At 31.1% G+C, this 26,111-nt stretch overlaps 1 protein-coding gene across 1 annotated transcript; it reads left to right on the plus strand.

Annotated features, from left to right (window-relative positions):
• On the plus strand, positions 1-25,728 carry LOC124361837 (proton-coupled amino acid transporter-like protein pathetic). The gene is made up of 10 exons (XM_046815838.1): positions 1-158; positions 11,677-11,775; positions 13,271-13,357; positions 13,498-13,648; positions 17,443-17,567; positions 19,805-19,889; positions 23,190-23,465; positions 23,555-23,730; positions 24,058-24,227; positions 25,456-25,728. The coding sequence occupies exons 2-10, from the start codon at positions 11,714-11,716 to the stop codon at positions 25,698-25,700; spliced, it is 1,377 nt and encodes a 458-aa protein (XP_046671794.1). The 5' UTR covers positions 1-158; positions 11,677-11,713; the 3' UTR covers positions 25,701-25,728.
• Positions 25,729-26,111: the final 383 nt, after the last annotated feature.

Below are 26,111 nucleotides of genomic sequence, written 5' to 3' on the forward strand. Positions count from 1 at the left end.
TTGTTCACGCAGTAGTCCGCAGCAGGTTGGGCCTTCGTAACTCAGTTTTGCGGTGGCAGTGATTGCGCCAGGACGCAGCTACACAGCGGCCTCTACATCAGTCACACTCGGCAGCAGTGGTCTAGGCTAACTCGACCTTTACCTACCTCTACCTCCAGGTATGTTATTTGGTTCTTTCATGACCCCAAATACTTATTATATTACATTCACTTTTATTTATTGATGGAAATTTATTTAAGTTTTCATACAAATTTGCATGAATTAAACGTGTTATATAAATTTGTTGATGAAGTAGTAGCGATGAAGTATTAATAACGTGAATTTACAAATATGAAAATATAAGAATATTGCAATGTTGTACAATTTGTAATATATGTTTTTAATTGCTTAAAGCGCATAAAAATACATTAAACGTTATAGTAAACAATGGATGGAAAATTCGTTCTATAAAAACATATTACAATTAATTACGCACAATTCATTTCAATTGAAATAAATTAAATTCCTGAGAAAATGTATTGATAAAGTAGTAATAGATGATGTAAATATTAATACGATTTAAAATATGTGTGTATAATAACTTTCTATTTTTGTAAAGTTTATAAAAGTCTGTTTTAGAATAGAAAATTAATAATAATACATTAAATACAACATGTTCATAATAACAGTATATCATTTTAAATGGCAATTTATATTCATTGATGCGGCTCATAGATTAACTCGAGGAACATTAATTGCACTGCTTTAACATTTATCATTACAAATTATTGCATCGCTAGTGCTAGCGTCGGACCTACTAATTTTCTTGAATTGAAATGAAAAAAAAAAAAAAAAACTAGATACATGTTTCTGATAAGAAATATGAACTACGCTTTTCATCTAACGCGAAACACTTTTTGGACTGTTCAGTGTTAGTCAAAGCTGTAGATGTCGAAGTTATAACACTTCTAACTTTTAAAACAGCACAAAGTATCACACTTGTCAGCAGACAGCTGTTCAAACTGAAGACAACAATGAGAGAGAGAAACAAAGAATTCGTTGCACTTCTATTTAGTGGTCACGTGATCGGAAAGAATTCTCAATCGTAATCGTAATAGGCCAAACTGTATACAAAGTTATGGTTAATTGTGGGAAATTAACGCAATTAACTTTTTACCTCCATAACATCTGTTCCTCGCGGTCACACATAGGGTCAAAACTCCCTTTTCCCTGTTTAACTTGATTAAAAGTTTCTCCAGAACTTAATTGAAGATATTCTAATGAATTAAATATTTAGTTTTTCTCCAGAACAAAAGGCAATCAATATTCATTCGGAAAAAATTGCAAACAGTGTCTTATGTAAAAAACATCCTCTCACATTGCCTTCCACTAGATGTCATAAATCATCAAAGAAATCAATTGGGATCAAGAGCAAAAAAGAATGTTTTTGTGACAAATTAGTGGAAAGTCGTCTGAAATTGTGATTTTCATGACACGGAAAACACTTAGAGCCGCACATATATAAATTATTTGAAAACTAACCCAATATGTATTGGGTACACTAAAAGTGGTACACTCTGGTTCGTGCTAAATTAAAATCTTCTGTTAATATTGAGTAGTTGAAAATAAGTTCAATAAGCAATCAAAGTAATCTATGAGAACATTTTCGAAATTTTATAGATAATAGCCTTAAAAGTCTGGAGTACAAGAATAGTCTGAAATTCACGATGAATTTAAAAAAATCTTGCAAATACAAATATTACAAATGTAATATTGATTGCTTTTCTTTACTTAATGTCATAAGTCTAATATGATATTATATACTCGTTTTTATGTGAACAATGCGTCTAAGGCATAGAGTAAAAGCTCTGTATTTGTAGTATACATGCAGACAAATATTTGTCTAGTCTTAATGTACGAGTACACGTGTGTCAGGTTAGTATTAGAACTTCGTTAGATAAGCATACTATGTCCAAATAGTTACCAGTATATAGATATATTAAATTAAACATAGTTTTTTACTATTTAAACTTATTACGTAGGGATAAAATATAAAACCAGATTTTTAATGTGGTGGTATACATATTAAAATAAAATGAAGAGAGCATATGATTACGATATGCATGTCTCAGTTGTGAAAGTCAAAGATCAGATGCTCCCCGACCACTTTTTTGTGTCTGAAGTAATAAATAATACTGGAGTATTGAATTCCATATAGTCTAATCCTTCGCTCCAAGAAGTGTTTCAATATTACTTATAGCATAGCTTTAACTTGAATAATGTTATATAGTTTTGCTAATTATTGATGACCGATGACGATGCATTAATACGAAATACTCCCGAGTAATAAATATTTTCAAACGCATAACTAATACAGGATATTAATCTTCCCTTTAGTACAATAATACTTTATGATCTAAAACCATTAATTTTATAAGCCTTGTATTTTTGATAACACTTAAAACTTGACAGAGATTTCCTACCTTTAGTTTTAATGTAATTGGTTGGACTTTAACCAAACTTATCACTCGAGGAGATAGAAACATTATATTTCTGTCTGCTTGCCTATCAGTAAAATATCTCGAAAATACTGTGATGTAGACTAGAAATGTTGTACGAGTCTTCAATTCTATATAGGACACGTCAATTTCGATGATGGTCCATGTCATTCTTAGGATTTGGCTGAGCGTTAACAAACTTATACAAATGCAATGTGGATAATAACACATGTATCTTTACCAAAGGATGTTTTGAGAAGGATACTATCTGTAGACTTTGAACCTTAGACTTCATTAAAAAAAAATAAATGATGGTTATATGGTTATTAATGATGATGTATTCATCGGATTTAGCTGACCGTCATTGAAACCCATCTCTCAGTAGGCCGGCACAATTTCTCTTTTGTCTACCGGATGAATGTAAAACTATGTAGGATAAGAACTAAAACGAACTATAGACTTAATGGTAGTTTTACATATAACCCCAATGAATCCTGTTACGCTACACATGGTGTAGTTCTAATAAAAGGTTGGTTAGTTTCTTATAAGATAATAAAATACCATAATTTCTAAGTATTTTTCTAACATTAGATTTTTTTCATGAGGACTAGCAAAACCTTTCATAGTAGTTGCTAATATTTTGTGTTAATTTAATTACAACATCGGAGTAAAATATCAGTTCGGGGAACAAATAGATTGACATTGGAAGTAACATTAATTTTACTTAAGGCTCTAAAAATAAAACTCTAAATTGGATCGAGATTAACATTATTTCAGTAATTGAGATTAGTAATTAAGTTCTGAATATTGACCTGCATTTAATACTCTTAGGTGATTCACAGAAGCTTAACTTACGAAATTACCTTTGAAATAATATCGCAGGTTACATAAATTTCAGCATGCATTCAAAACATGGTAGGGAAGAGTTGAATTATTTAAACTATAAGAGCTAAATAACATAGTCCTAGGGCAATTATAACCTTAAATTACCCGTTTACAAACAGCTCGTAGTTAAATAATTACATTGCCATGGACATCTCAACCTTGAAAATGACCCACCGTTGTCTCTTGGTCTGTAATTTCCTATGTTGATTTATTTACCAGGATTAATGTTTCATGCCTGGGTGAATTGCCATTGGTTGTGCAACGCGAACTTCACCGTGACTCGTCCTTAAGGTTTTGGTCACCGACGTGTACTTTCCTTCTGACCTTTGATTGCTCATCAATTGCATTATTTATTAATGAATAATGAGTTTCTTTCCGTGCATAATTTACTCACCAAGTACACGAAATGTAATTGATGATTTACCGGGCAATTTCACAATGAATAAACTGACACAGAATGATATTATAATACTCTAATTAGATAAAAAGCGTAGTACCTCTTGTAGTATTTACAACATTAAATTTGCAAAAAGAAACGCTATCTTTGAATTTGGCAAGTAATAACAAAGTAATATTTGGCAAGTAATTAAGGAATAATATAAACCAAAATTATTCAAATAAACCTGTAAAGTAGAGTATTGAAGGGCATCTGATAGGTTATCGAGTTAACGCACAGACGGACGGTCGGACATACATTATTAAAAAGGCCCTGTCGTAAAAAGTTGTTAGTAATTGTCAGAAACTATTTACTGCCATATTTCATTTCATGGAGTTATGAATTTATCAGAATTGGGCAATAAAAAAGGAAATTGAGTTAGTAACTACGTAATTTAGGAACATTATTTACACTAACTCTCTGCAACTAACTAAAGGAGTAGTTATTTGCATGTAATAGTACGTATTTACATAAGAGTAAAATAATTCTGAGCAAACTCAGTCAAAAAATCCACTAACTCTAAACCTTACAATTTTATCTTTTTTGGAGGGGCTGCCGATATATTTTATATCGAATACACTCTCATTACATACCAATTACTATACCTCCGAAGTGTTGAAGAAGTAAATAAATTAATATAACTGGAAAATATCATTGGAATTTTGTTGTATTGTAATACGTGATAAATTGAGAAAGCGGAATGAAAATTTATAATTTGCATTTTGGGCTGTGGGAACCATTACATTTGACAATTTTTGTTTTTTTAACGTTTTCTCATAGCAATTGGTGATATATATCTTTTGAAATCTTAATAAACTTTACTACTTCTTGGACGCTATGTGGTAGACTGCAGAAACTTGAAACACTGAATGAGTTAGAACAGCGGGGATTGATTGGGATCAACGAATTATGTCCTGAGAGTTTCCTCCAAGTTTTCCTGGTCCGCTGGGAAGACCGGAGTAGCTCTTCCTCCTTCTCAGAACCTGTCCGCGCCGCGCCGGGTCATGCCAGTCGGAGTTACCTGCACCTGTACAGCTCGACACTCCTAGGTTGCGGTTGGCGCTTGGAATTCATTACCACTCTCTGGAAATGTACTAATCTAGGAGGAAAAGCTAGTAAATTGTGATTGCAGCAGTTTAAAACTCAATATAGGCCTGGTTACAAGCACAAAAATCACTAAATCGTAACCTTTATGACTAAATTGTATTTTTGATTAGCAGATTTTCATTGTGTTCGAATTGCTTGTAATGCGTTCTAAAGAAAAGTTACGTCATATTATTTAGTGTCAATGGAATCAAGAGGCGAAGGAAAAATTTAGTTTAGTATACAAGATTTGTATTATCGAAAATAATATGGTATATAAGTTTTTACTCTAGATAGTTTTGTGTAATATTCAATAATATAGGATTTATGGTGTAATTGTTTGAGTGATTATGGATACTAAGGGATTTGTAATACATGTATTTATACGTACCATAATAAAAACAAAAACTGAAATTTGTAATTTTAAAATTTTTATATTTGCCTAATATAACAATTATAACAAATCCACCTTTCTAAGTTCTACACTTCTTCATTGCATAAAGTTGATGCTCTCTTTAGGAAAGGAATATTTAAACTATGAAACTAAACATCAAATATGAATTATAATTTATTATTCAAATTTTACAACGTACTCTAAATGTTTTCTAAAAGAGCTATAATATATACAGCAACATGACATATTGCTGAAAAAAATAGAAGTGTGCAATAAACAAAGTTTATAACATACTTACGGGTTATGTATTCATACAATTTAAAAATATAAACTGATCTCATTAGGAATTCACGAACAAATTTCAACACTATGAAGTGTAACTTTTTGCTGAAAACCTTCTTAGAGAATTAAAATTGAATAGTAAAGCTTCTCCCGTTATAGAAAACTACTAAGATAAGTTTTTACACATTTTTTCATTGTTAGAGCTACCATACTACGGTAGTCAGAGATCTTTTAGAAGTTTAAAGGCAGGAAGGATGTTAGCAGCAAAATCCTCGTCGATAGATCCAATCAGCATCGATTGGCGGAGGAGAAATTCGCAACGTGCTGATACTCCAGGTTCTATTCACCTCGCTTAACGAGGTCAGACGTAACTTTCTACCAACAGACAAACTTGTGGACTCCTACTAAACGAGTACATACGAGTACGTTACAGGGCCAACCACGCGAGCATAGTTCACGGTCGAGTATCATCCTTATCGCAAGATCTGGTTAACCTTCCTCACAATATTAATGATATTTCGAACTGCAAGGAGGAATCGATAAATTTACTAAAACTATGTGTGAAGTATATAAATGTTTTACTCTTTTTATTGTTGTGTAGCACTTTTAACGTTGATAGTGATTGTATAGCTATACAAGTGTATTACAATGATTCGTGAATTTGTTTCAACGTTACTTTTTTTTAGTCATTTATGCAACAATAAAATATTGGGATGATTTCAAATATTTAATTTTTCATCCATTTGCTTGCTTTCCTCGCGTACGAAGTTGAAAATTATAACTTTTACTTACTGATTGGGGTTCTTATTCAGACTGCGTCGATGTCTATCCATTACTTAATACAAACTTAGGGACGTAAACCCTGATACAGGTTTTTCGTAGTCCAAGGAAGGTCACTATTTTGGTATTTGGAAGTCAAAAGGCCAAAGGGCAAGGGGTTAAAGATTTAAGTTCTTAAATGGGTCTTTAGGGCAACCATGATCGCAAAGAGAAAAACGCAAAATAAGCAAGTTTGTTAACAAGATTCGAATTGCTGTAAAGTTAATGATGTGAAATAGTTCTTTTAATTACCAACACATTTAATTGATTTGATTGGTTGGTTTCTTATGAAAATGAAACAAAGCTAGAACTCTGCAATGTCATTACGCTCTGCCTGGCCCTACGATATTCCATTGTACACGCTGGGCGTGTCAGGTCATTCGACAATTTCAGATGAATAATGTGATAATGAGTAAGGGTCCTCTATGCTGAAATTTAATATTTAAAGTCAAAATGTTCTTAAAAAAATTGTAATTCTGATTGTTTTGGTTGAACGGTAAAACTGATTCTTAATTCATTCATACACGAGTTGAGGCCACATTTAGGTCTTCAAGTATTTTTGAAACTGTTCTACAATGTTCTTTGTTGTTTATCAAGTTAATATTAAATGACGATAAATTTGTAATTTTAAAAATATCGCCACCTCGTTTTAGTGTAATTTAAATGTATTAAAATGAAAGTATGATACGCAAATTTTGGTAGTAAATTTGACGCTAAGGTCGGATTGACCTCTTTCACTATTTCATCGAATGAATTCTGCTATTTCTCAAATTTTAATATTTTGAAATTCTGAGGTTATAGTTATTAAAATTAAATAAAATTTTTCGAGTTCTTATTTTTGTGTCATTTAAATAATATTTAAAGGTGAACTAGTTTTACGTATAAAGATGGGTCATGCTGAATATAGCGCTAAAGTTTCCAGAAAATTGAAGTTAAGATTAAAAATCACAATTTTAAAATGACGGACATATTTTGCAAGGATTATTGAAGGATGCAACTACTGTAGTTACGTAATAAAATGCGAGCAGTGATTGTTTATAATGTATGCACTTTTTATAACGGTACATCAAAGAAGGCATAACAAATTTTCTTGGAAGTTATCCATGTTAGTGAATTTAAATTGCTAAGGACACCACTAATAAACAAAGCCAAACGGTGTGTTAAATATAATTATGTATCTAATTAACAAAAATCATTGTTTATATTCAATGAAATTTTAAGTTATATTCACATTTAAGAAATTAGTAATTACAGTTTTTTTAATTTGATATATTTATATTCACTTGAAGTTTTATATTTTCAAGTGAACATAAAAAATGCATGAGATTACGAATTACGTAAATTATAGCTTATATTTAATTACAAAAATATCTAGATTTAAATCTAATTTTCAGTTTGTAGTACACCATTATTTTTAAATATTCAAAGAAATTTTTACTATCATCCTTATACACAATTTAAGGAAGGGGAATTTAAATTTTTGGTGTTATACGTTCAGTTCATCTACGTTCAATCAATATTATGATCCTTAATGTTCAGCGTATTTTATTCGCGTTGAGCATTCAACAATTTAAAAATAAATTTAAAATTACAGTAACGATTAGTAAGCTTTATACTAAAAAACAAAAATGTACATTAATGAAGATAAATAATATATTTCCCAGAAGAAAATAAGTGATTAATTTTTATGAAGCAGGTTTATTCCATCGCAGTATTTATATTACAAACATTTTGATCTATGACTGGGTATGTCTCCCATTCAAATAATACAGTTTAATCAAATGCAATATCTAGGAAATCATACTTGATATTTGATTTATTCCTAATGTTTACATACAAGATTAAAAATTTATTATGTAGTAAATATACATATTGGAAGTTTACTGTTGAGTTACCAATAGAAACGATAAAGTATTGAATTTTGATATAATGCGCCTTTTCAATATACCTAGATGTAAGATATGGTTGCAGACAATAATATGAAGGCGTCAATAATTCAACACTACAATAACACTGTTAATATAGGTTGTAACTAACTTACATAGTAAATAATTCATCGTAATTATATTATATCAATACATATTTGTATTCAATTTTGTGATTTTAGATAATTTATTGTTTAAAGCTTCAAAAATTTATTTATTTAAACTCATAGTCATATGATAACCATTAAATATTTGAAAATTCAATCTCAAAGATCGGATTCTGTACCGAATGAGTCTCTTCGCTTGCAAAATCGTATTTAGCACTTATTTAAATACATTTTATTTTGTTAAAGAAATTATACTATTCAACATACCTATTCATAATCGGCTCAATAAAATACTTGGTCCCAAAAACGAAAGGTTGGGCGTTAAAAAAAATTAAAATCACAATATTTAAATTGTTATTTAACTATAAATACTTACGTAATTATGATTAAGTGTATAAAGAAAAGCTTTGTTTCTGGTAATCAATAATATAATGAAATTGGGTTCTATTGCATATAATTTGTAATACCAATTATGTTATATTTATCTGTCTTGTATTTTAGTATTGTTAAGTGTTATATTCAAAATTCTTATTGTGTGTTCTAAAGTTTAAAATCCAAATAGAACACGTTGGAGAGTCATAGTCGACATAAATCAGTATAATTGGATTAATTTGATATGTAACTAATTCCGATTGGGTAATGAGCTTCTGCGGCTTTCATATCAAAGGTAACACAACATCCGTTAAGGATTAAATGTATGCGTATCCTAGTATACTAGCATGTACTATAGAACACGTTTTAAGAATAAATAAATACAGAGAGATCCAAAAGAAGAGACAAATTTTAACAAGACTTTTTTATAAAATTTGAACCAAATGGAAACATTTATAAATGTACAGATAAAAAACTCAAAAGCTTTTAGTGATACTCAATAAATATAGATATGACCACCGTTTATTGTTCTGCAGTTATTAAATAAAAATCTCCCAACAAACATTTCTTAGAATTTATTGAATAACGCTTGTAATAGCATCTCGTAATCGCTCTCGTAAGTGGTTGAGTTTTTAATATTCTCTGAAAACAAAATTTTCTTGACGTAGAACACAAAAATTCTACTGGAGTTAAGTTTGAACTCCTTGATGACCTTGGGCCTTCCCTTCCAATCCATAGACATTAAAACTTGTCATCCAGAACATGTCGAACATGGTTATGGAAATATGGTGGAACACTATCCTGCTGGAACTAAATTGGGTCTTCCGTAGTATCAATTTCGTATATTTGAGGAAATGTAAACAGTTCCATCATATAACAATACATTTTACCGATTACATAATAATATGAGAAAATAGCTCCAAACGTTATATCTATTGTACATTAAAGCATACCAAACCTTGATTTTTGGACTTAAGTGTTCATGCTCGACAACCTCCTATAGTGGTTCCGACACTTAAATGATGATTAACATGACCATTAATGTAAAACGTACTTTTTTCTGAAAAGGTATCTTTTAAATATCATTTTCCTCTTTCTTGTCTTAACACTACGAACCTGCATACTTTTAGGTTTATCTCCTAGATTACTGTGTTCTAATATCTGGATTGTGTGTGCATGTAAAGAGAATCTCTTACATAACACCCTGTGGTCTGTCGTTTTCGGAAGTCCTAGCTGTAAACCTCGATTACTTATAGACTTCTTTAGACTTCTAACAAAAGTCTACAGTATTTGGTATACATCCTCTTGTGATGTTTATGGCCTCCTCGATGATTGAGTTATAAGAAGGATAGAAATTTGCACTATACTCAAGTCTAAAACGTCTTTGAACTGAAAATACTGATCTAAGTTTAGTACACCACAAGACACACTGAGGTATTTCCTTAGAAGTAACTATAGATGTGATTACTTGCTATGTACCAATGTAAACAATAATAAATTATCAGCAAGCGGCAACTGTTGGACAACTAATTTAAACCAGCTGTTAGAACAACGAACTGAAAATAATAGCTGCAATAAAGAAATTACTCAAGCGACGTTAATTCCATGCTCAAGAAATGCAGAAAATGTGTGCGATATGCTAAATTTCACACCTGTAGAGCCATAACCAGTGGCCATATCGGTATTTTAATAAGTTACATCTAAAAATTTTTGGGGTTTCTATCTGTACTTATAGAAATGATAGTACATACTTTATTTTTGTAAATAAAAATTTATGTGTAAAATGTTTTGGACCACCCTGTATACAGTATCTACAAATAATTGTACATAAACAGGACAATTAAAATCATTTCAAGGAATATTCACTAGAAGTCAAATAGGACTAAGCGGATTTCCAAGGAAGTAATAAAATAATATTAAAAGAATGGTTTCAGATTATATTTTCAGTATCTGGGTGAAGTTTAAATTTAATAGCCAGTTTGGCTAATAAGTGAATTCGGTACTATTGTAATCCGCACGAAAATAGTCCTATGACGTTTGAGGCGGTGTTGCCATATCGACACTGACTAAAGACTGTTCCCGCTATGACAATTTACATCCGTCTACTTAATTTACATGTTGCATAACAGTAAAAAAATAAAAAGGACGAATATGTCAACAGCTGACGATTGTTTAATGGGAGAAACGGATCGTAATTTCCAACGACTTAAAACTGGCAACAATGCTGGGCTCGGAGTGAGTGGGTGATTTAGAGATATCAGCCACTATTGGAATATTTTCATGCGGGCTCCTGTAGTAACTTCAAGTTAGTTTTGGTTTATTATGGAGATTCATGGCCAGACATCTGACCTAGTTTTCCAACAGTTGGCGAACCAATGAAATCGAACTTCGTTGGATATAACTGAAGTTTTAACGAGCTAATATGAGCCCATGTTACTTCGGTTTTAACGTAGTAAGCAAATATTTGAGTTTTCACCCTGTTTTCATTGTTTCATGACTGTTTTAAAATGTAATAATTTTAATGGAGATGAAAATATTTTAATTGTATTATGAAGTAAAACGAAGCTCATATTGTCAACGATAATTAAAATGGTTTATAACTAATATAAAGTGTATTATCATTTTTTAGTGCTCTACTCGGGTTTCCGGTTAAATTATCACAGATATTTTAAATGATCGATTCTGTGTAAGTGTAAAAATTGCAGCATGATAAGAGTACATAAGAACAGTATGTTGTCATGTTATCATAAAATGTTGTAAACAAAATTATAGTTTTACTTTTTCTATATTAAATTAGTATAAGGTCCTATATTAACCAGGAATTGACACAAACAAGTTTGTGATTTGAATTATTTCATACAAATTTGTTATGGTGATGTCTGAATTTTGTTTACAGCACCACACATGACTATAACAGAAAGGTAGCCAGAGAGATGTCTATGCCCAACGCTCCCCCGCCCTCGTACAACCTGCATGATCTCAAGACCTCTTCAGTGTGAGTAGACAGCAACAAACAAGAGATATCTTAATGCCTAGTATTACCTGGAGGATTAACTCTAGCTGTGTGTCGAATACCTTATCTCTGTCAAGAGTACTTATAAAAGTAATTCTGTGTCGTCACTGCTTGAATGAAGTGCTTCTCTGTAATAAAACAATGCTGACAGTCAGTTTGATCCTCGTTGATTTTATTGGGTCGATGGTATATCAACAAGACTTTGATTGCGTAACATTGATCGAAGTGGGCTGTCACCATAAGGTGATATTGAAATACTTTATGAGATTCAGGACGGTCATCGGCCTTCTTGGTTTATTTTGAATATTTTAAAGGGTATACCTTTCTTCCCTTTTTGAGACTTCACGAATTTCCAAAAGTCTACTACATTGGCAGAAATTTGAAAAGTTGTATTTTACCAGAAAATAGTAGTTCTGGATTAATGACAGTCGATTATAACTTCAAGTTCTTTTACGATTGTTACACTACTACAATGTGATAATGAAAACATCATGTTTATTTTTATGTTAGAAAAAGTGACCATACATTATTGTATTGCTTTTACATTAAAGTTCTCATGTATAATAACGATGATTCCCATTTTTTAGGAAGTTAAATGAACGTTTCCCAAATGTATTCTTTATAATAATAACAAATTATATAATGAACCTTTTATTTCTTTGAGTATACTGAGAATCCATCGGAGAAAATTATGTAAAATCAATGCAATGTTGTACATTTTTTGGGTAACTCTTTTTTTTATAACCTATTTACATTGGCAATTTACAACCGTTGTTCGGAAAAATGGAATTGAACTGTTTGGTACGTTGTTACCGTTAGACAAAATATAAGGTAAAGCTTTTTAATATATTGTCCGAAATAATTAAATGTCTAGCTAACTGCTGGAATGTCTAGGAGGTAAAAACACGAATGCATGAACAAACTGCATGAACAGTTCCTAAATTATGTAAAAAAATTATTTAGCTTTACTAAAGTGATTTTGTGATGCAATTTAAGAAGTATTTTTAAGGTGGTTAATAGTTTGGGCAACATTAGCTTCAGTTAATTTTGCTATTAGCAGAAGTGTTATACTATATCTTTCCAACTATTTTATGTAAAGGAATATAAATTGAAAGAATAAAAAGTTTCAGAAAAAAAAAAAAAACACTCGTATTGTAGTTATGATTATTTTACTTATAAATTCGTATTTGCAGCAAATAGATTGATTGGGTAAAGCAAAATATTTAATACTTGGACCTTTATAAAACAAATGTTTCTTTAAATTTTTGATTTGTGTAGTACAAAAGTTTTTGTATTATCCTCCAACTATGAATATAAAACTGTATTCATATTTTGAAGTTCTACCATTACTGAAGTCTTATACAGGAATGTTATACAAGAGTGGGATTAATTAATACGGTTATTTAAATTATTTTCATTAATATATGTATGGCTAGCCTTGTCAATTTATTATACTATTATTTAATTATATTTACAGATTAGAGCTTACATCAAATGAAATAACGCACCACAGTGAAAAAATACGAGAGAAAAATGCTCCCAGGGAAGGCAAACTTACAACATCGTAAGTATTTAAATATACCTTTTGAAATTAAGAATCATTATTGACACTCAGAAGTATGATGTTAATAGACCTCTAAATATATTGCAAACACCAGTGTCTGTTAATGAGCATTGTTTGATGCAACATAAACTGTGATGCAGGGATGTTGGCGCGCTGGTACACATCATCAAGAGCAGCATGGGCTCTGGGTTCTTGGCGATGCCCAGCGCCTTCCACAACATCGGGCTGTTGATGGGACTGGGCAGTACGGCGTTCGTGGCGCTCATCTGCACCCACTGCACTCACATTGTGGTCAGTACACGGGGGTGATACTCTGGAACTATATAAATGGTAGCTTATTATGTTAAGTGGGAAACATGGAGTAATAGTCTGGTACTGATTCAGAATTTGTAAAGGTTGGGCATGACCCAACCATCATCAACTAGCCCCATGCAGTATATGTTGAAAAATGAAGACACTTGGAATGCAACCAGCAGATGTACATAACATTCTCAAAAAAAGATAAAGTATGAGAGGCTGCAAGGAGGCCTGTGAAAGCTGTGACAAGATGCCCGTCTAAGTAATCTTAAAGAGGATAGACACTTCTAGGCTGAAGTAATACTTAAAGTGGTTCCAGCTTAGAAGAAGAAAGAAAGGGTGGTTTTTTTTAGTCGGTAAGTGTCTGGCACATCTAGAAGTACGGGCGTCTGGGTGTCCATGATGATTTTCCAACCCCCTGCGAACGGGAAAAACAAGTTTGGCATAGTTTAGAAAAATAAATGGTTAAAAAAATTAAAAATAATTTAAGTTATAATTAAATCGAAAACGTTTCTACATACATCCGACCCCTCGACATCTCAAAAACAAAATTACCTATATGTTTTAAATATTGTTTTTTTAAGTATGACCAATACTGAGTTCGATTGTGGTGTATGTAACACCATGGGACTTGAGTGAGCGTTAGTCAATACTTCCTCATAGGTCTTGAGGGTAACCATGGTGACATTGAGAGTGACAGAATAAATAAATTTGTAAACAAATTCAGTATACTTATGTGGCATACTAAAAGATGTAGCCTAATTATCCCAACACGTACAACAAACATTTTAAGTTGACCGATGTGTAGAATTTTATAATTAAACACTGATATAAATGGTTGAAACCCAATTTAATGAACAAAAATATGAATATATCATGTGACAATGAGGCGATTTTTTTTATCTCCTAGGCGTTTGCCTTAGCATCAGATTTGAGATGCTGCACTAAGGGGAAGGTGAATTAGAGCTTCACTCAACATTCATGTGAATGAACTCTTCCCGCCAGAGTTTAGTTAAATTGTAATAGTGCTTTTGAACCATTATATCATAATAAACCGCTATGTATCTTTGAATAATTTTTTTTTCATTTCATTAACCGACTTCATATTTCCAACAAAATTACGAATACCGAGGTAGAACATTTTCTTTCAATACAACTTGACTTGTAAACTCTTTCAACATCAATTCTGGTAGAATATGTGTGCGTACTTTGAAGAAACCTTGTATCATGAAACAAAGAACGATATCTTTATAGAACACTATAAATCTTAAAGCTGTTTAGCGCATTGCGGATATTATGCGATAGCTTGATGATGATAGGTCATAAAAGATCATAAGACATACATTTTAAGATAACAAAACTGAATTTTTTGTCGCCCTTTTATCAGAGAAACAACTTATCCAAAATAAGCGTTATATAGTATTTTGTAATATCATTACTCATTTATATGAAGTACTTAAAAATAGTAAACAATATTTCTGTGTACAAAATATTGCGGTAATTGTATCTCAAAGCTTATATATATATAAGTATATATTATAATATATATAAGTATATATTATAATATATATAAGTATATATATTATATATATAAGTTACATAAATATGCCAGGATAAAGTGGATTGAATAAACTTGCAAAATGTGATGTAAAATGTTGCAAAGATCTGAGATAAAATATGACCTAATAACCTCTTCATGTCTAATATACATATGGAAATACTAAAATATCTATTACTACAGAAACAGACGGGGGCTAGGATGGAGTAAAGTAATTTCCCCTAAACCTTGTATCATAATAAATTGGTTAAAAATAACGAAACGTCTTTTTAATAGAAACAAATTTTTTTTTAATAATTAATGACAGATTTTCATGTACCTATGGAAAATAACACTGTGCTGGAGACTATCAACACACTGTTACATAATTTTATAAACAGGGCTGCCAAAATTAACAACAGTAATGATATGGTATTGAATATGCTAAGTGGCGTTGCTGAGTATTGAGAAATTGTTATATGAAATCTCAGATTATCAAAATAATTCGGGATTCTAGCACACCAGGTCTGGCACAGAAATTTTTTTCATCTAGTAGCATACATTATAGGATAAAACAGTGTAGACAATATTCTTGAGTGATTTACAAAGAAACCACACTAGTTTGTAGGCATTAATGTGTGAAATACAACTCACAATTAATGATGTAGCTATTAAAAGCCACAGTTCCAAAAAACAGACAGGAATAAGTAAAATAAACCATCGTATACGGACTATAAAGAGGAAAATTATTGCAACACAAGCAAATTATGGAGAATAATCCAAACAGAAAAGTGTTACTTCATATTTGTGTTGATATGAGAGCCTGGTGAAACAGGGTTATTTTATGTACCTTGCTAACGTCACCTGATTCTCATATTAGACTTAGCTTCCTCATGCTTACATTTCTCAGGGTTAGTTCTGTAATGAAAATAAAATACAATTTAAGTAACAACGGTAATACATATGTTAAATTACAAATATATATTTTTTATGAAACAAAACGATATTTATAAAATATACGTTTTTGCAGATAACCTTCAAACGTTTCATTTGATATTCCGTGCAACCTTATTTAGATTTGTAACTTCGGTTTTACAGATAATTTGGATTCAAAATTTATTAATTAGGTCTTAGGCGGGAAAATTGCTTATTAATATTCAATTATTGAGCTATCACATTAAATACTGGAACCTGTTATGAATCTATTGTAATTAGTTTCGTCTCCTCAAATTAAAAGTTCTGATTAGACTGACGATTATAAACTAAGAACACAGCTCAACAGGTCATCAAAAAGTTTAATACCAAATGATATAACACTTTTAGAAGTTTTTGTTTTAAGTCTAACAGACCACCATATATGGAGTGAAGTTGTTATAGATGTCCTTCAAAAATATATTAATTAATACTGAATGGAGAATACAAATTACATTTCAAAATATTCTAAGAACTTTTTGGCTGTGCGTTCGTGAAGCCCACCGCAATGTAGGCTCACATAATTTCTCACACTGTTTCCCGAGGAATGTAAAAATTTCTATTTTGGATTATTAAAATTGTTGTTCTGTCAATAATAAAATTAGCTGTAGATTTAAAAAACCTCAGCGAAACATGTTAAGCGGCAAGTTGTGTGGCGTAAGTTTATTTTAAATCTCTTTAGTTTTTGGTTTAAAATGTCATTTAGTAAAGTCGAAAATCACTTAAAACAATCTCGGAACATGTTTAGTTCTAAATAATTTTAATCTGTATTGATTGGGCAACACACATTTTTATTCGACGACTACAATTTGGCTTGTTTGTAGCGAAATTCGCGAGGAATATGAATTTTTCATAGTTTTTCTAGTTTTATATATGCCATTTTGTTGGATGATTTAACGTGACTGAGCGTGAAAAAATGTTTTAAATGTGACATGAGTGTAACTCATATGGGAAATACATTTTTTAAAATTGTTATGTCATTCTATTTTTTCATTTTGTTTTATTCATGGGTAGGGAATTTGTGTTATGGGCGGAGGATGGTTACTAGTACATTAAAACTAGAAAAATGTAGGTAATGATCACTCGTTTTACTATAGGAACTATAAACGTAACCTGTGTTAAAATTCTTTTTTTTTTAGGGAAGTGAAGGAGAAAACTCGTCTCTGGGTTTTGAATACGTGTCAAAAAGAGCTCTGCAGGGTTAGTTCACAATAAAAATTCCCATTTTAAGATAAAAAATCATGAAAGGTAAATGTTTAAATAATGATAATGATTGCAGGTAAAATGTTCACAAGAGCTGTGTTACCAAAGGAACCTAGAGTTTATGAGTTATACCGACACCGTGGAGTGGGCCTTCAAACTTGGAGCGAGTCGGAGGTTCAGCAAGTGGAGTGATTTCATGAGGTATCTACTATTCAATTAAAATTAATCACCTCATTAGTGGAAAAATAAACATTTTAGAATGAGGCTGGGGGACTTAAAACTCCTAAATAGTATTTCCCAATTTAAAGAAATTATAATATTCACTACAGTTTTTCATTAGTTTGCCAAAACACCGCATTTTGGAGTGACGGAATTCTGGTATTTTATTCTACTGCCTAAACCAGTGAGATGATATAATTTTTGCTTATCCCACTATCCTCATTATATTTAAGGCCTATTGGTAATTAAATTTAAAAAGTAAAATCAACGTTTTAAATTAAAAATTATACTTAACATTTAAAATGTTACCTTCGTTTAAACAGTCTTATTAAAATAAAATTATACCTTATTTCAGACCTTTGTTTCAAATATTAAAAGGGTAATTACAACCAGTAAATAAATAATTTGTTTACAACAGAGTGCTTTTGTATGCATTGTTAAAACAATGCAAAACTCCAGTTCAAATCCCAACAGGAACAATGAACCCTGAGGGACTGTTTCTGAATTATTTGACATTGTAAACATGGTGAAACAGTTAGGACCAATTATTAAATGTTTTACTTTTCAAAATACAAAGCTGTCATAGAAAAAAGTGTTTCAATTTTAATAAATAAAGTTTTTATCACGGTGGCAGTTGTAATTCGTAATAGTTTTGAATGATTGTAATTCTACCTCAAGTGGTTCTGTTGGTTAGTATTCCAAGCTCATCACTGCTTATGCAACCTAGTGCCAAATTAGTGAAGAGATTAACTTCACTCTAATTCAGTAGGCGTAGACAATTAATTAAACCTACACGAACATTAGTAATTAGAAAGCAGATAATGGTTTATTTAAAATGAATTCCGAGCCATAAAATTTCATCAAACTTTCGATTACCCTTTAAGAACCGGGAAATTTTAATACTTAATGAAGAAGATTGTTAAATGAAATTTTTGACATATTTATGAATCCAATTTTACTTTCTCTCTATAATAAACTTCATATTAAGTAATCTGTAGCTGTACCTGAAATGTATAAGTTCAATATTGGGGAAACAGGAATCTAAAAAGTTGCCGGCGACTTGTAAAGTACTTGAAGTATAATATGGTCTTAATATGGACTTAAAGGTCTTGAGTATAATATGGTTTACAAGATGAAACGCTATAAATACACTACGTTTTGCAATATCATCATAATTTTAGAGACTTAAACTCTATTTTATAAAACTTATTATAAGTCTAGGATTAGTACTTATTGTTCAAAACGGTTTTTACACAGTTCTCTGTAAAAGTTTTTTCATCTTTTTCTCGCAGAAAATACAAATGTTTATTGAAATAAAAGTTTGTTTATGAACTTGTTGAGCAGTCCTTGAATCGTTGAGACTACCTACGAAACTAATAATACTAGATTTAAATTTAAATCATGATTAATAATTACATAAATAGCCTTATTTTAATATTTTATATCAGGGACTAAAAAAATACAAATAAAATTATTTCAATATGGCTTTAAAGTAATTAAGGAAATGGTTTTTAAATTAACATGAAGTCTTAAGTTTAATAAAGCTATTATAAAAAATTGATGAAAAGTCCACATATGAACCAAATAAACTAAGGAAGTGAAATAAAAGATTATTGGTGTACGTAAATATGTATCTATGTTATCTAAGATTAAAATGTGCCATTGCGTTAAAATTATATGTTTACTTATATGAATAAACTATTTTAGCCCAGTACAAAAATACATTTTGGTTAAAACCTTAAATACTTTTGTTTAGAATGATTGGCAATTTTTACAATGTTGTATTTAATAGCAGTGAATGAAAATTATTAGTACTTATTATCTAAAAATATTGTGGTTCATTCTTAAACCAAAACAGCAAGGAGCAGTTCACCAAACCAGTAAGTTCAAATTACACGTAATCATTTTGATGGGTTTAAATTGCTATAGTTTCATTCTAATGTGCATCATTAGGACAGTTGTACAAGTTAATTAATAATTAAATGCAAATGTACATAAATATGTATAATTCAAATACTTACATCGCTATCACTGCTGACAACAGTACAGCAATAACAGCATAGAGCAGGTATATAAATAATAGCATAAAAATGTATATATTGTAACATATTTGAACTTAAACTGCATATTAATTATTTTTTATGAAACTTAAAGGGAATAAAGACTTTTTTTAGGCAACCACAGGCTTTTTGTGTAAAGTAAATTTTCTTTGATTTCAGAGCAGTTGCCAACTTCTTCATGTTCATCACATACTATGGTGTTAACACAGTCTACGTCATACTCATAGCTACTACATTTAAACAGGTACTTTATGTTATTTGTAAATTTGATTGTCATTAAATATATTGGATTTGATATTACAAATAACTGACCTTATATATATACAATTCGTAGTTCAATTGTATTGCTTAGGTTTTTAAAAACTTAACTAGTTCTATTTTTATATTTTAAATTGTTAGAATTAAAAATAACTGATGATCACATTGCTAATTTGAAAAAAAAAATTAAAAATTAGCCAAGTGTTCATGAACGTAAGAAACAATATAATGTGGTTAATAATTAATGATCAATCATAATAATTACATTAAAAAACATAAAACCAATATTTAATATATTTTATTGTTTTGTGAGGCCTTTCGATATCCAAGATATCTTCTTCAGACACATCACAAAATGTAAATGTATTTTGTGATGTGTCTGAAGAAGATATCTTGGATATCGAAAGGCCTCACAAAACAATAAAATGTATTAAATATTGGTTTTATGTTTTTAATCTAATTTAACAGTGACCAATATAAGCTCCATCTACAGCAATCATAATAATATTTAAATTCTGATTGTTTATGTAAAAAAGAAATGTAATTTTAGCGTAAACTCAAAAATGTGCATATAATACTAAGGAAATACAGTTAAAATACTTTTGTTGACGTAAAATGAAAATAAACATGAAAGTTACCCGTAAAACATAATATTTAATAAATAAGTACTTTCAGACATAGGCTAGGGTGATATAAAAACAAATAAACATTATTTAATCACAAAATAATATTTACACATTATTGGAACGCTGAGGTTCATAGCCTGTAGGATAGTACATATCCGTGTATGAGTGGCATTATCAACATAAATAAAAATATCTCCCTGTTTAAGGGCAGAAAAGAAGTATAAATTAAATGTTTCCCCATTTATAAAAATATCAAATACGGATTGTACCTGATGATTATATTATGCTAATGTTGGTGTAATTAACTTTATTTATTTATTTTTATTTAATTTGAGATTTCACTAATACCTAAAATAAGAAAATGCTTGTATATATAGTTTAAAGTTTAATGTTATCATTTAATTAATATTATTTTTAATTATAATTAACATCATAAAATAATATTATTATTACTATATACAAAATTTAATTATTTGTATATATATAGTATAATTTGAACCTAAAACCTCTGAAATATTACAAAAATCTTACTAACAAAATAATAAATATTCTTTTCCTGAAACGTGAATTTTTTAAAGATTTATTTTAAGTATTGGTGTTTTGAAAGTATTGAGAGACATATTATTTATAGTGGATGACTAAAACAAGAGGCCTGTTGAAACAAGAGTGCTTATACCTTAAATAAAATTTTACCTAACGGTATTTCATGTAACTAGCATGCAATCCAACAAGTTAGAATAAAACATTTATTTAATGAAGCAGTTCCAATACCACATAACAATACTAGCGGAGTACTATTTACATATTCTGTATTTAGGTGTTTGTTTAGGTTTAGTTATTGTTTCCATAGGCCTCACAGTAAAGTTTCCTTTATCAGGTGTACCCAAGTATATGCATGATTCCGTAAGTAAAATTGTAAGAAGCACTAACATGTGTCTAAAAGCAACAGTATATAAAATGTAAGGAGTTACACAACCATATATAGTCAATAATTATTGAAGCTATAGCAATTTTACTCATATTTTTAAAAATCAAATACTTACTAAGTATATAAAATTATATCATTTAAGCATATGGTAATGTTCATTAAAGCAAATAAACATCACAATAAAGTTTAAAATCTTCGGATCGATTCTTAAAATAAGTATTATATTATATTATAATTGCGGGCATAATTTCGAAAAAGAAGGTAAATTTGAATTAATTCAAATATGTTAAAACACTGAAAGGTCTAACACTATTCCTTGTGAAGATAAACGTATCTTGGTATATAAAAGCGCAACTAAACCAAATTTAGTAAATTTATCCAAATATATCTTAAATGATAATGATGTAGATGTAATATCCAAAGGCCTAAATTTTGTCCCCACTCAATATTTTATTATATGGAAGTAGTTTCGGATACTTTGACATTAAAAAATGAAGTTAGGATGAAAGACTAATTTTCAATCAACTTTCTTAAATTACACGTTTACCCTTCTTAAATTCATAAACTATAAACCTCTTAAATTCATTTGTAGAAAATAAATTGATTAGTCACTAATTAAGTTTGAATCTTAATCTAGTTAGGTAGTACCAAAAATAAGTTCGGATCATCCTACTGACCAATTTTTCAATATTGCCGTATTTAATAAACCTGATCCAAATTTTCCTAAACTACTTCCGGAAACATCTAATAAAATATGCAAACAAATAAAAGACATAATTTTTTCGAAAAACAAAAACATAATAATTGTCCCCGCGTATGGTACAGGAAGTTTAATGAATACAGTTGATTGTGTGTCAGAAATAAACAAACGAATGAGTGTTGAAGATAAAATATATAAAAAGTAGATAAAACCTAACAGAACAATTAAATTAAAAATGCTAAAATCTTTACATGAAAATGTGTTCAAAGTATCAATCAATGTAACGATAGCTACATCCAAGTACACTAGTTAAAATTGTAACCCCACCATAACGTTTAATAGTAGCCTATCTTCTTGTTAATCACCTTTTGAAAGGATTCCGCTTATCTGGACCGCCAGTTACAATACTCCAATATCTACCATAATCAATAAAAAATTCGGATGACTTCTTAGATAAACAAAAAATGTTTACAATACAATGTTGATTGTAAGAAAATATCGTTGGATAGATTGCGGCTCTCAAACAAAGAGGTCACAATTCAATAAAAATGTGAAAATTGGTTTGGACCACTTTCCCTTGAAAACTAAAATGAGTTAAAATGCTATTGGCGTTAAAGGATCCACTGAACAGTGAGCTCTTCTGACTATATTCGTGTCAGATTTCACTAAAAAGGTTAGGCTATGTTCTTTCTTAGTAAAATTTAAAATAAAATAATTAATTTGTGTGATAAAAAGTTAAGACGCCAAAACACTGAGAAGCCGGACTTGTTGCAATTGGCTTGGTCTTTGGGGTTAAGTTCTTTAAAATATTAGAACTGTCCGTAAATTGCTAGATTTTATTATTTTCGGATTTTCACAGAGAACCATAACCTTCAAAACCAGAGGAGAAAAGCTAAAACATAATTTTTAACAAGAACAGTGGAATTACTCAAAGACAATGGAACTTATTACTATTAGTATAATTACTATGTGCACTGTTATTCACAATGAAAAATAACCAGATGAATTTCTGAATACATTTTGTCATTTTAGTTGGTGGAGGATCATTGGGATCTCAATTTGAATATCCGTGTGTACGTCCTCGCCCTGACAGTGGTTCTGCTGCCTGTCGGAATCGTCCGGCATATGAAGTTCCTTGTGCCATTCAGTGCCATTGCCAACATCTTCCTCTTAGTCGGCTGCACGCTAACTCTCTACCTCTGCTTCTTCGACCTGCCTCCTCTCTCCTCCAGGCCGATGATAGTCGATGTGGCACGGTGGCCTCTCTTCTTCTCCACAGCTCTCTTTGGGATGGAGGGCATTGGAACTGTAAGAAATTAACATAAAAAAATGAATTTCTACTATTCAATTTAATTCTTAGAATTGGGCAGGAAATACTTTTAATTTCTATGACGTAGGTGATGCCGATAGAGAACGCGATGCGGAAACCGGGCCACTTCCTGGGTTGTCCGGGAGTCCTCAATATCGGTATGACTGTAGTCGCTTCCACTTTCCTGGTCGTGGGCGCCGTTGGATACGTCAAATATGGAAACGACGTTCAAGGAAACATTACTCTCAACCTTCCTCAGGACGCGTAAGTAGAAAGCGTTATAATGATAATATAAAAAATACACAATGGAAAAATACGTAAAATCTTACATAATTTTCAGCCAATGCCACTTACGCAAGTATTTTTATTCCTAGTAAACTATTGTGTAACTTATACAATACAAGAATATACAATGTATGTGTATTCTTTGTTTAAGAAATACACAACGCCTAGTGTATTTCTTAAACAAATGTAGGGTTAAATATGTTTTCTCTGTATTGGGAGAAGAGAATACCTTTCCTAATCTAAGTTTGTTTTTAAGGTATAAATAAAAATGTCCATGATTTAAACACTTTTAATTGTTTTACACAGATTGTCAGAGTCCGTCAAGATTCTGGTGGCACTAGCGATCCTGTTCACCTATCCCCTGCAGTTGACTGCATCCATGGAGGTGGTGTGGCAGGGGATCTGCGACAAATTCTCAGAGGAAAACCAAGATAAAGCCTATTACTTCACGAGAGCTTTGATGATTCTCGGCACTGGTAAGTCACTAGCCATAATTTATTTGCATTACTCTTGTGTTTTTATTGGGTTGATGAGTGATTAAAATATAGTTATAAAACAATAAGTTTTTATATTGAGCAAAGGTAAATATAGTCACAAAGCATTTAAGTTATTTCACACGAATAGACTCATATGTGGCAAAAGTTACTGAAATTTTCTCAGTTAATTAGAAAACTAAAAGAGGTGAATCATTTTTATGACTCAAACTATTATCATAATAGTCTTTTTTTATTTTATTTTTTTTCTTTAAGGAGAAGCCGATCTCCTTTTATGCCTTATTCTGCCCGTCCTCATGGGCCACTGGCCTGTGCGAGGATCTTATCAAACAGCATAAAGGGGAGAGTCGATACAGTACAAGGTCGATGGTACTGATAAAAAGTGCAACGGTCACAAACAGGATTCGAACCTGCGCTATCTCTAGCTCAGACTTAAGTCCAACGTCTTAGACCACTCGGCCATCGGCACTCCCAAAAGTCTGTGTGATAAAGCTTGAAGAAATAAGAAGGTCAGAAGCAAAAAATATATTTCCAATGTCTGGCACCTAAGGGAAAGGAAATATTTTAAATTCTTATCTCCTTTTTAAGATCAAAGAGGCAAAACTCGAAAACTTTTACACTAAAAAAAATAATTTCTTTATTGGCTGATATTAAGTAGCCACTAGGAGATATTCAATTGAAACAGTTCTTCTGGCCTCTTAAAAGCCTAATTAAACTGAGATATTTTGTTAGCGTTGGCAAACCAGTCTGTTAGTAACAGTTTGCCAGCAGCAGGTAAAGCCAACCTGCTAGCGATTACCAGTGTGCTTAAACTGTTAGCTAACATACATGTATTTCGTATTACTGGTCAACCATATTGGCCATTACAGCTGGATCATCACACCAGCTCCGTAGGACTGCCAGAATCCAAAAGACGTGTGAGCAGAATATAAGGGATTAAAATTCAACGTTAACGCTACCAAGGCTCGAATCATCGTACATCTTCACAATTGTGATTTATTATAATTGCAGTGTTGTAATGTAACAGTGTTCCTTCTCATAAAAAAGTCTTAAAATTGTAATTCCGAACCAAAGCTGGCAAGCTACTACGTACCTCATTTCATCATAGGTAGAACCATGATTCTGTTTAATTATGTTAATTGTTGTTGGTGACAGAGTGAGCAAGTTGAGTGGGCGGTTTCATAAAATGAGATCATTTGTCTTGTTGCAGTTGTGATAGCGATCGTCTTGCCCAACTTGAGTCCAGTACTGTCTCTTGTGGGCGCTATCGGGTTCTCCGGCCTCGGTTTGCTGTTGCCAACCGTGGCGGAGGTGGTGACATATTGGGACCACATCAGCAAACCTTTCGGCCTCACCATCATCAAAGCTGCAATCCTAGTCGTGCTCTGGGCCTTGGCCACGGTTTGTGGCACTTTCTCCAGCATCCAAGAGATTGTGGAAGAGTACAGCTTTTGACAATAATATACGCTTTTTTACCAAATAAGTTTATTGTTTTTGTAATCTATTTCCAACCCCTTACATTCTTTATCAGGACTCGCATACATTAATTCACTCACGTAATATCGTAGTCTTCAATTCTAATTAGAAATTAAAAATAATTAAAACGGATACAGGAATAAAATTATAAGTGATTTTTTTCATAATTAAAATCCCCATAATATATGGAACATATTTTTTGAAATTTCCTTGTGACTAGTATACAACAAACACGTTTGGTTAATACGAGGCATATTCTCAATGTCTGTAATTGCCTGATTAGCCTGAACAAAGAAAGAAATACTATGCACAATTTTTAAAACTATTTATTTATTTGTCCTGTGTTTTTATCATTTCCATCATATTTATAAAAAAGACCGGTGTAAAATG

Source organism: Homalodisca vitripennis, chromosome 5 (assembly GCF_021130785.1).
Source record: "Homalodisca vitripennis isolate AUS2020 chromosome 5, UT_GWSS_2.1, whole genome shotgun sequence".
In the NCBI taxonomy this organism is placed as follows: Eukaryota; Metazoa; Arthropoda; class Insecta; order Hemiptera; family Cicadellidae; genus Homalodisca; species Homalodisca vitripennis.